The sequence below is a fragment of the Macrobrachium nipponense genome, chromosome 32, assembly GCF_015104395.2.
Source record: "Macrobrachium nipponense isolate FS-2020 chromosome 32, ASM1510439v2, whole genome shotgun sequence".
NCBI classification, from domain to species: Eukaryota; Metazoa; Arthropoda; class Malacostraca; order Decapoda; family Palaemonidae; genus Macrobrachium; species Macrobrachium nipponense.
In genome coordinates, this window is record NC_061094.1 from 31,013,008 (window position 1) to 31,025,253 (window position 12,246).

At 37.7% G+C, this 12,246-nt stretch overlaps 1 protein-coding gene across 1 annotated transcript in view; it reads right to left on the bottom strand.

Moving 5' to 3' along the window:
- LOC135207398 (uncharacterized) overlaps nt 1-12,246 on the bottom strand; it is a 30,416-nt gene that overhangs the window by 17,474 nt on the left and 696 nt on the right. The window contains exons 2-4 of the mRNA XM_064239126.1: nt 11,216-11,281; nt 7,204-7,332; nt 4,924-5,654 (exon numbers count right to left, since the gene is read on the bottom strand). Coding sequence (XP_064095196.1) covers nt 4,924-5,654; nt 7,204-7,332; nt 11,216-11,281 — 926 coding nt within the window. The remainder of the gene's footprint in view (nt 1-4,923; nt 5,655-7,203; nt 7,333-11,215; nt 11,282-12,246) is intronic.

Below are 12,246 nucleotides of genomic sequence, written 5' to 3' on the forward strand. Positions count from 1 at the left end.
ATCCTGCAGAAAGGGTAGGGTTATTATACCATACTTCCAAAGCAGAAACCCGCGTTCTGGAGAGTCTGTTTTTCTTAAGTACATATGATTAAGAGGGAATCTTTTATGCGGTTGCCTTCACTCTTTGTTACAACCTCCTTTGAGGAGCTAATACACTGGGGTTCATTTGGACATTGTAAGACAAACCTTGGGGGGTCAGCTTTTTGTGGATTTCAGAAGAAAGCCGGAAATCATAGGAATGTCAGGTTGTTGGAACTTCTCGATGTGCTGTGAAGTAGGCGGATCTACGTTCATACTAGTGTTAACATTTAATAAGTTTAATTTGCTATAAGGATGACCAGATGAATTTTCTCATTATAGAGGGATATATACTACGTCGCAAACTTTTAGATTTTATGAATGAATGCATAATAAAAAAAATTGCGAGGAGAAACTGAAATGGAATTTGGTGAGTGACAAAGTCGCTGTAGATCCGGAAGATAAAGACAAAAACTTAAAATTCAACTCGACGAAACGTCCTACGAAGACTGCAAAATCCTTTCTTGTCACGTATTCTTATTAAGTGTTTCGGATTACATTATTCAAAATAGATTGTTAGCTCACCTTATGCTTCTTTAAAAACGTCTACTAGGCTTAATAGATATATGCGAGTAATGAATTTGGAACGTGGAACGTCGACGAATTGTTGAAGGCCACACAAGCACTGATTTCCTGTTCAGTCATGCTCCGAATAAAATGAGCCATATTAAGTCCTTGCATGATTGAAATCATTATATTTTCAATAAGAAATAGCCTCAGCAAAATACAAATAACATTTTCCGTCAAACAATAAAAAAGAATAGAGATAATCCCTATGCAGGAGAATGCGGTACTGAAGGGCGTGGCAGATTTCAGCATTCGTGTCGTGCTCTTACAATAGTTAAGTAACGACTCTCTGCAAGTATATAACCTTTTAGAGGAAATTCATGATCAGAACTAGACTTTTTATTTACAGAAAGCAAAATCTTGCGAAATTTGCCTCTTTGCTCCTGATAAGGTACCTTTATTGACATTATCTGCTTAAATGTGTAGTTTGGCAGCGATTTTTAAATACGCTTTCTATCAGCACGCAGTTTTTCTCATTCATTCTTCATGAGTAGTCTATCTAGAATGCCAGACTTTAAGCGATGAACATTTTTTTATAAGTTATGAAAATAGTTAAGTAAAAAAAAGAACACGTATGTAAACCCTAGAGATTTTACGAATTATAACTGATCCATGGGAAAATGAAAGATTTCCCGAGTGGTTGCGTGTTCAAGAAACTGCTAAACTGGCGAACAGACACACGACCTGCTTTGCTACGACATATACAGTAAGATGAAGGAAGGAAGCGTCACTTTCAGACTTCCTTACGTCGCCCGGTGCCCTCTTCAAGTGACTGTCCTTTTCAAGTTCGGATGTTAAGACTTCAGGAAACATTAACGACATATGCTATTTGTTTGTTTGTTTGTTTGTATGATGCTTATTCAGCAACGGGACCAACGGCTTTACGTGACTTCCGAATCCACGTCGAGAGTGAACTTCTATCATCAGAAATACACATCTCTAACACCTCAACGGAATGGCCGGACATATGCTAATGAACGCATCATATATGAGCGCTAATTAATGTCAGCTGGTATACTCGCAGGTTTCCCACTGATTTGCTACTGAAATTCAATTTATAAATATTTGTGGGGACAAATATAGTTCTGGGGTTTAGGAGCAGTAAAGAAAAAAAAATTCTGGGGATAATAAAAAGGCAAAACAAGATATTTTCCTTTATTGAGAAAATTTAAAGTCCTTCTCATAATATTTCATCATATCTTCTTATTTCCAAGTGTATCAAGAATATAATATATCAATTCTCGGGCTAGGATGGCGTGGATAATCCTCCATTTTCAGGTAGAAATTCAAAAAATAAATCACCAATTTTCACAAAATATAGTTTTTCTATGTAAGAATTCCAAAAAATCTACTCGTCTATATGAAGCCTCTCTTTTAAATTCACATCGTCGAAATCTCCGCCACCAAACAACGCAGGAATATTCTCAGTGCGCTCGAATCCTCTTCGAGATGTTTCTCAGCCATGGAACAAAAGCAAAAGAAGCCTAAAGCCATTACCTGACTCTAAAGGGATTCAAACCTCCTTTAATCCATTTTATTCTATTCACACTATTCGGGAAATATAAAATACAGGCATTTGGAAACCCTACACAAACTGTGGTGTGTTCCATTGTGTTTCGAACAATTGGTACCAAAACTAAACCTGATAAAGCAACACAAAATCACATCTAGAAATCTACTCGACACACCACACGAAAAATGGTAGGCAAATTCCACTTTGATACCGGCCCCGATTGCATGAACGCTGGCTGTGGTTTTAGTACCATGCCCATGGGCATGAACGTTAAAACATAGACAAGAATTTTAATACCTCGCTAATAATAAATTTTCGATAGATATTAGTATGATTTTCTTATTAAACTCTATTCATTCGACTAGAGAACAACCCCGAAAAACTCCAGTATCGGGAACTGGTGTCAAAGTGAAAATACCTGATGTTGATTGTATAACTTTTCTAGCCTAACTAAACCCACTCGGTTGCGGCAATACAATGTCAAAGAGAAATGTGATATATCTAGATGGTCCAGATTGGAAGTATAGGGACGAATTTATGAAGACATTTTCGTGGAAAATGAAGAGGCATAAAGCCATTGCAAGTCGGATAGTCGTTACACTTTTCTCCTTGAGCGAGAGTATCTACCTTAAAGAAGGGACCTATCGAGAAAACATGGGGCAGGCGGCAGCGAAGGCACTTCCCGTGGCACCACAGGCTTTCATGGAAAACGACTACGATCATCAACAAGAATTGCGGGTCGCTCTGAAATATCGAAAGCCTCTCATCGTTTGTATGCGTCTATTTTTGGTCTTATGGATACAAATATATTCGTGTTAACTGTATATATAGTATATATACGTATATATATATATAAATATATATATGCATATATATATATATCTATATATTATATAATATAGACTACATACGTATTTATTATATATGCACATATATACATGCATATATATGTATACATATGTGTATGTATACATATACATATATACAGATATATATATATATATATATATATATATATATATATATATATAATATATACACACACATACATATACTGATTAATAATATATACACACACACACACACACACACCACACACACAAATATATATATATATATATATATATATATATATATATATATATATATATATATATATATATATATAATATAGTTAGATGATCTTACTATCAAGAATAACTCCTCAGGAAAGAAGAAAAATGACTACTACTCTAATGACACACACTACGCGCCTTATTTTTGGCTACATAAAAAAAGATCATCACGAGCTTTTAAAACCTCAATTACATAATTGTATATTATATAATACTTCATGAAAGAAATCTTAATTCTTCCATTGTTGATTAAAGCGTCGTTAATCACAGTTTTATAAGAAAATGCCACCTGTTATACTGGCCAAATGAATATCAGATGTGATTTCCATCTTTATGAATTGATTTCTTCATTATAAGTCCAAGGTAATGAGTGACGATAAGTAAGAGTATAATACTAATTCTTAAAATGGTAGCTAACTATTCATTCGAATCAACAGCATGTTTCTTTGTTTAATCTAGCGCTAATTGTAAAACGAATTATCACAATATTGTTGAAATATTCTTTAGACTTCACGAAAGGTTAACAACAGGCTTGTTTGAGAACAAGATTAACATCTACTATCGACAATATAAGTTATACTTTAATATAAACTCTATGACTGGTCCCCTATCTTGTGTCTTCACCCGTTGTGAAAATGCCATGTTTCAAAGGTTCATTTGGCCACTAAATGCATATTTGTTTCTAGGTTATAGAGTTGGCTGTTACAGATAATCCAGTTTTTTTTCTGAATTTCTATAACTGGAGGAATGGGTCTTTGAATGGAAGATTCCCATCTCCAGGATAATGATCAAGACAGGAGTGGTGTTTGGGATTCCTGCAACGATTCCAGATCCCAGGATGGTCGTAGCCACCCTTTGCTTTCCCTATTTTGGAGACCTTCAACGTTCTCCAGTGTGCTGCGTGTTTTAGGCTGTCAATGCCCATTCTGTTTCTTGTGTGGAGTCCAGGGTTGGCACTTACAACGACATCTTTCCCTGAGTATTTGATTGTAGTTGGTATATGCTGGTACTCCTCTGGGAGAAACTGCTGGCTTGTGGCATTATACTCGTGGCAATACAGCTCTAGAAAGAAATTAGGACAGCGCACTGTAATATATATGTTCTTGCTGCTAACAGTAGGATTACAGTGTTTAGGCTTTAGAAATTTTCCTGATTTCAACCACGTTTCATAGTCTTTGCATTCAAAAACTATGTCCATATCAAAGTCCCATGGTAAGTAGCCGTCCATTTTCATAGCTCCAAGAGCAGATCCAACTTGAAGCTCATGAGGTAAATTGTGCTCTTTAGCATATTCAATCAAGTATCCAAGATATTTTTCCATCACAGCTCTACAGCAGGGGGGCAGAAGGAAGGACTGTATTATAGTGAGAGGGCCTTTACAAGTTATGCCAACTGAGCTGCAGTCAAAATGATATTCTTTGTTGTCATATGATACAATTTTTTCAAGAGACCAGTGCTTTGGCAACCTTCAAACCACTGCTGCTTGGTTAATTTATATTTGGGTGATTGCTGACATAAAACATGACATCAGGGCACACCATTGTTAAATGACCATTAACAAGAACTTTTGCAAACCAATCACGATATAGAGCATTACCACTAAGGTCCTCGGGTGAATTGACTTTGCGTAAAAATGCTGTGGTAACTAACGAATGGGTTTAGAAGATCATCACAATACATGCATTCATACTTTGAGTAATAATACCCCATGCTATAGTGGGCTTCATAGTTGGCCATACGTTGCTGAAGGCATCCATGAATCCAGTGTCCATCAAGGTCTCTGGCAGCTCCTCCAACAACTTTGACATTTTGTAACTCATCTAGAACTCTTACTAATCTTTCAAGAGATGACTGATTATTGAAGTGTGCTAAAGATGTTGCTATCAAGATGAATGGAGTTGTGATTTTCTTTGTGAGTTCATTCATAAATCTTCCTTCCCTCTCATAGCCCTGTGGAACTTTTTCAACAGATAATTTAGACATGTTTCTTTCAATTTCAATTTCATCTTCTGAATCTACAGCTGCAATGATGGGGATATCGTAAAACTTTCGTATCTGCTCAATTACAAAATTAGTGATGTTAGGTGTCCAGGAGATTGCTGGAAGCACTACCGTCAGGACATTTTTGAAGTCTGGGACATAAGAACACTTTTGAGTTTTCATTCCAGTTTGACCATAATGAGAGCTATGCTTTGGCCCAAGATACACTTCTGGGCAGACATGCCTTGTACCATTTTCAGGCTGTGGCACAGGTTTCATGCCAGGAAGCCGTGCTGAGTAATCCCAAGAGGATTTGGTTCTTAGAGCGATCCTTGGGTCCAGTTCTTCTGCCACTGCTGCAAGCTTCAAAGACCAGTTGGCATCTATAACTCCTCTTTTGCCTGATTTGAAAGAGATGTTAAATGGAAGTTATAATGTGGAAGACTGTGTAAGAAAAGTAAACTATGTTAAAGTTAATTCCAAATATTCTACCCAAGTTGAACAAACTCATAGGTCTAAATCACAACACACTAGCACCCACCAAACCACGTACACACATACATACATACACATATGTAGTATATATGTGTGCATGTGGGAGTGGGGAAGTGAGCATCTATTACGAATGTTTTAGATTTAGCATAAATGATCTTACTGAGACTAATATACTTCTCCTCTCAGTAATTTTCTTAATTTCTAAATGTTTGAAATCCAGATACAGATGTTTCAGATACTCAACAAGCAAGTACTAGTGAATCAAGAAGAATTTTTCAACCATTTGTTCCCCGCAAAGGACAAATTTGAAATTACTGTAGGTAATAAAATATGATATTTAGCATGGGAACAGAAGTCCATTTAAGGGTCAATAAACGGCTGTCTACATTTCAACAAAGGCTGGACGCTCTTGGAATATTTGTGAGATGCAAAAAACACAACCAGCTTCTTAGATAACCTTACTCATGTGATAGCATTGTTTATTTCAGGGATAAAATGCCGGTAAATTTGGGTGACAGAAACCATAAATGCTTAAACATTATTCCAAGAAAAGAAACAGACAAGAAAAAAATATGCCGCTGATCTACTGAAACTCACAAGGTTTCATCCTATTTGGTCTATTCTTCCTTCCAGATTCGTGTTAACAGTCAAACATTAGCTAAGAATGAACTCACAGGGATGGCTTTGCAAAACTTCTTGTACAGTGCAAATAGTTCTCTTCTGTACCACTAAAACTACTAACTTGAGGAAAGGTAGAAGCACTACCCGAAATGTAATGTTCTTCTGTTCTTCTCTTGGTTTATTGACATGGGGATTTGTCTTCATCACACCTGTTTGCAGTTATTATGTCTGCAAACCTTAAGCTACAAAGTGAACCACCGAATGACTGGGAACGATGACCTTTCAGTGATGCTCTCAAGAGAGGTATAAGTTGATACCGACTCAATCTTTTTTTTTTTTTTTTTTTTTTTTTTACTTAAAAGTCGATAACAACCCATCTCCACCATGCTAGCCGACTGGTGTATTTGAAACACGTAGCGATTTTATGAATATTTGTCACATACACCGAGACATTTTCTATATTCACAAACCTTAAGCAACAAAAATGTTCACTATCAAATTCACTCAACCTAGGAATAAACACCGAAGGGGACTTTATAAGCGATGAGCCATCCGCCCTAAGGTGGACCCGAAACACCGAGTGGTTGGCGAACGACGACTTTTCAGTTGAGTGAATCTGTTATCAAACGACATTGGAGCTTAAGGTCTGTGAATAATAATAATAATAATAATAATAATAATAATAATAATAATAATAATAATAATAATGTCACAGAGTTACAAAAATCCATATGTATGCATGCGTACCGAGAATCTTCACAAACAATGGAGTATCCTTAAATATCTATTGTACATCTACCATTGACCCAGGAAGTGTCCTGAGACCTGGAATACCTGCGAGTCGATGGATTTCTCTCTCCACCTGTGCCACCGTGGCTGCGAGCCTCCTCCGGAAGCCAGTCGTGAAGGAACATGAATCTAGGTGGGGGAGGGTCTCTCCTCGCTCCTCGATGCCGTCATCAACTGGAAAGAAATGGAATTTGAGTTGGCACTCCTTCTCCAACGCGGCACTCCTCGGGCGCTTCGTCTCCTCGATCGATTCTTTGAACGCTTTCACGAGAGATACAGGACCGGAAGTATTTTGATGCGAGACGCGGGTAATTTTGAGACCCCTTTTTGAGGTAACGAATTCGCCAAAAACGCGAAATGTGGGCAGCAGCATGCGAGAAGATTGTCGACGAGCAATGATGGTTAGTTAACCTTGGATTATATCTTGGATCTTGCAGTCGCTCCCCGTCTCTTTCCTAACACTAACCATAAAATCCCCTTCCCGTACTTCATCCGCACATGTACATATGCAATAAAACACACAACACGTGTGCGTTGTGTGTGGAAGTAAATATACCTTCACAAACGAAAAATCAATATTCTTCATATAGAATCGTCTACTGATGTACATGAGCACACGAACGTAATTATAGAGGGTTGTTAAGACCTCCAGACTCTATCATCCTTTAATAATCACTTGTTTACGTCGTAAAAGGACGTCAGATATTGTTTGTTACGTTATCAATTTTGTTCTTCCTAATCTTCGTCTCGTTTTCTCTAATTTTCTTGAAATTTGGTGGTGCATACTTTATGGGTTAAGGCCGCCCCTAGCAGGCATAACTGAACCCACTAACGTTCAGCTATATCTGCACAGTCGACCTGTGCAGGCAAAACGGCGGCCCTTAGTGATTAGATTCTCGAAATATTTTTGCTATCATGGCCTAATTTTCAAGGTGAAAAGTCAGTATGAAAGTGGAATTTAAAAGTCTTCAATTATTTCTCGCAAATTATTATAGCTGGAGGCCTCTCTATAGTCTTCAGAATTCGACACTGTCTAAAATATCGTTTTCCTTACTTTTTACCTCGACCCGTTTGTCAAGACCCAAGGTCAATTTGAATGTCTACGACTACTATGAGATTCAGGGCCTCTGTAACACGGTTTTTTCGCAATAACTTTTTATCTATGCATTTCATAAATATAACGCTTATTCAGAATACATATATATCAATCAAAACAATATAAATTTTGAGTGTTATTCTGGCAACTACGTAGGTTGAATAAATTTGGTACTTATAATGTAAAAGTGACCTTTTTTGAAGACGGGCCAACTTACTCAGAGAAAAGGTTTCGAACGCACTCGTTACGTAACTTATGACATCATTTCTTCCCTCTTTCTCGATGGATGATTGGCTATACGTAACGAAGGCTAAATCTCTGGCAACAATGACATACAAATTTAAATACAAGCAAAGGTACACCTTTATGAACTCTGGAACCTCCCCACTGATAATTGTCATAATGAACAAACCAACAAAATATGTTAATAAATACAAAAACACTTCGATTATTAGTCTAACTCCCAAACTAAGTTTCCAAAGAAATTACAGTCTACTTTATAGGTCACAATCAGATTGACAAGATGTAGGGAATAGTTGGTAATTACCAAAAACATAGTAGACAAGCTTGATTTGATAACTGCTATATCCACTGTCAAGCAATTTTTATTTATTGGCTATCTACCTATTTACTGAAAAAAATAGCCGGTACCGTATATTGGCTTTAAACCTTCACCAATAATTATCGTCAGAATGGTGACTTCATGAGGCTCCACCCACTTTGGCCTCGTTATAATTCAGGATAACACTGAAGGCTACCATGGGCATTGTTGGATTAGAAAATTTAACTTCTGCTATAAAACCATAATTTTCTCGAGTAGTTGTAAGAAGTGCTAAATGATCCTCAAGGATCCCAGCAGTTGGTCTAAACGTTTAATTCATGTATATTACTGCTATACTGTTGCGGCACTACTGCTACAGTAGTATCACTACGCTAGCACTGATACCCCACACACATCTATGTATCGTTCCGCCATTCATAAAGTCTTTGGGTTTCAGAGCCGATGGCATTTCTGTCTGGTGGATGGGCGGGGCAACATTTAGTCAAAAGGTGTTTGTTTACCTTGCTTACGTAATGAATGTTTTTCGACTCTTGGCTCGTAATCATTGGCCATGGCGTCGGCTAGATCATTTTTACTCTATAAAAATTAGGTTATTGATAATGCTGACAAAATTTGTGTGTGGTTGTAAAATATACATATGTCAACTTTCAGCTACATCCGATGCTTTGACAAGGAGCAAAGTCCAAAAAACCGTGTTACAGAGACCCTGAATCTCATAGTAGTTTATCTGATTTGATGAAATTTAAAGTTACCTTGGAGGCTGGATTTTTTTTTCAATATACTTTCTTTATCTATTTTTGCAGATCACAGCTTAATCTAAACACCAACATTCATTTTTCTCTGATACAGGTGAACTTCGCAGGAAAGTGCATCAACCACTTAAAATTGCTCTGTTTCTGTTTGGAAAGGTGAATTTGTAAAGGTGAGTTCAGAGTTACCAGACATATGGTAACAGATAAATGGTGCAATGAATCCACAGACACCAGTTGATTAGTGTCTTAATTAATCTAACCGTGACACAAGACAAAATAAAGCAGCTAGACCTAAAAGATTACACAGCCTCACACTATCGGGAATCATGCAGGAAACTTGAATAAACATTAAATCCTATATGGTTAGCGAGAGGTGACTCTATGGTTGATGAAGCATTACCGGATGCTTGGTGCAAACAGAAATGTGTGAAAATTCTACTGTAAGTAGCAGTGAGTCACAACGAGACCCGAAACCGCTGCGTGGAGGGGTTGGGGGTGGACAAAAGTTAGATACTATAGTAGATTCACATCAACCGTGCATTTGACGTCTAGGCCAGTCCCTTACGACGCTCCTGATTGGCTGTTGATAAGTCTATCGCAGGGCTGGAAACTCTCAGCCTCTCTCGAGAGTTCACATAGGCAGGATGTATGTTCCACCTCTCCTGAGAGATACTTTTGTAAGACGCATCTCTCAGGAGAGGTGGAACATAAATCCTACCCATGTGAACTCTAGAGAGAGACTGAAAGTTTCCAACCCTGTGACTGGCTTATCAACAGCCAATCAAGAGCGTCGTAAGGGACTGGCCTAGACGTCAAATGCACGGTTGATGTGAATCTACAATAGTAGTATAGTGAAATGTACAAGGTTTTTATTCAATTTTTTGACATTTCGCGTTTTATCCTGAGAGAAGTTGAAAGAATAATTGGATAACTGGAAAAAAATTAGGTGATACTGACTAATGGTAACGGTGATGTGTTATTTATAGGAAATGTAAAGTTAAAGACAGTTATAATTTGCCGAATTTCCTACGATTCAGTTTGAAACCAAAAAAACAAGAATGAAGTTACTGGCGATTGTATCTCTGTTTGTGAGATTACGTTTTGGTCATAATTAGCCGTACGATCTGGCTGAGCAGCGATTTTGCATGCAGTTAGTAATAAAGTAAGAAAGAAGCTTAAGGAAAGGACAATATAAAACTAGTTAGCAATGACATCCGGCATAGCTGTTCCGGTGTCGACTTTCATATAAGCAAATATTCGAGAATAACTACTTGAAGGGACTTCATTCTCGCGTTCTTAACTCCAGTCATCCAGGAGAATTGCTTTCGTCTGCAAAGTATTGAGCAAAACAGCAGTACAAGCGAAGGAACATAAGAGTCCGCATCGAAGATGGACATCTGTTATCATGGCGGAGTATCCTTTTTCAATGTCAATCAAAAGCAACAAAGCGAAGCGCCCAGTCGTGTAATTATTATTAGCAAATATTTGGCGCAAACATTTTGCTAGTAGTTACTCGGCAAGTCAGCTTTAACTTTTTTTTTTCTCTCTATCTCTCTTCTCACTGAAAACTTGGTCAGGAGGGAAGCTAACACGTTTAAAGAGTGCTGAAGGATTTCTTGTAGTGAGGATATTGAGTGACATACATACTTTGCCCACTGGTGTGGTTGTCAATATGTTGGTGACAAGTGGTTGTTGCTCCTTGCTCCTCGATAGCTGTGGAAATGAAAGGAGGCGTTCCGTCCGTTAGTACATTAGTATCGAAGCACTACTACTTACTGCAGTGACAGCCTCTCCTCCGGAGTGGATACTTACTTCCCCTCTACAGCATTTATTCCGCCAAAAACATGGCCATTAAAAAGATGCCTTCGCATTGCAAGGGTGCACAATGACACAAACCGGATAGAGGGGGTAGGACGCAATATAAACCGTGGATTTAACGTTTACAATTTAATGCTTTCGATACTGGAATATCATGCAATACTTTCATAAAATATGTAGTAAAACGATACACAGATGCAATAGGTAATAACCGAATAACCTCACAACTTCACAGTGTATATATATATTCATATATATTCAATAAGACGGGATGGTTTGGATTCAAGATTCTTTCAACCATCCCTTCTTATGGAAGCCTAACACGAGTATTATGCAATCACGTGATCTGCATTACAAATATATTAAATTCTTAGTGTCCATTTTCTGAGACCTAATGGATTTCATCTAAATAGAATGCCTTGTCAAGAAACGTTATTTATCAGTTTGTATAGACACAAGTTTAGTATGATTCCTAAGATGCAAGAGAGGTTGTACCTTAAACTTCCTCGGGGTGAGGGGTCCAGGAGAGTTACAAAATCCTTATGGCCAGGTAGGGAGAGGCACCCAGCATTAGGTTAAGTTTGGAAGCATCCCTTGGAAAAAAAAAAAAAAAAACAAAAAAAAAAATTCCCCCCCTTTTTGTTTTTAGTCACAGTTAAAAGGAGAGGTCCATGGTCAGGTAGGATGCTAGGTTATGCTAAGTTAGGTAAGGTTAGGTCTAGATTTCCCTGTATTTAATGACTATGCACTAATTTCTTCAGCTGCTTCTCTTGTGTTCTGTGAATATTTACCACTTGACACTTGTCATCCGTTTATGCCCATCAGAGCCCTTGCTTTACCTTGTGGCTCCGCGAATTGAT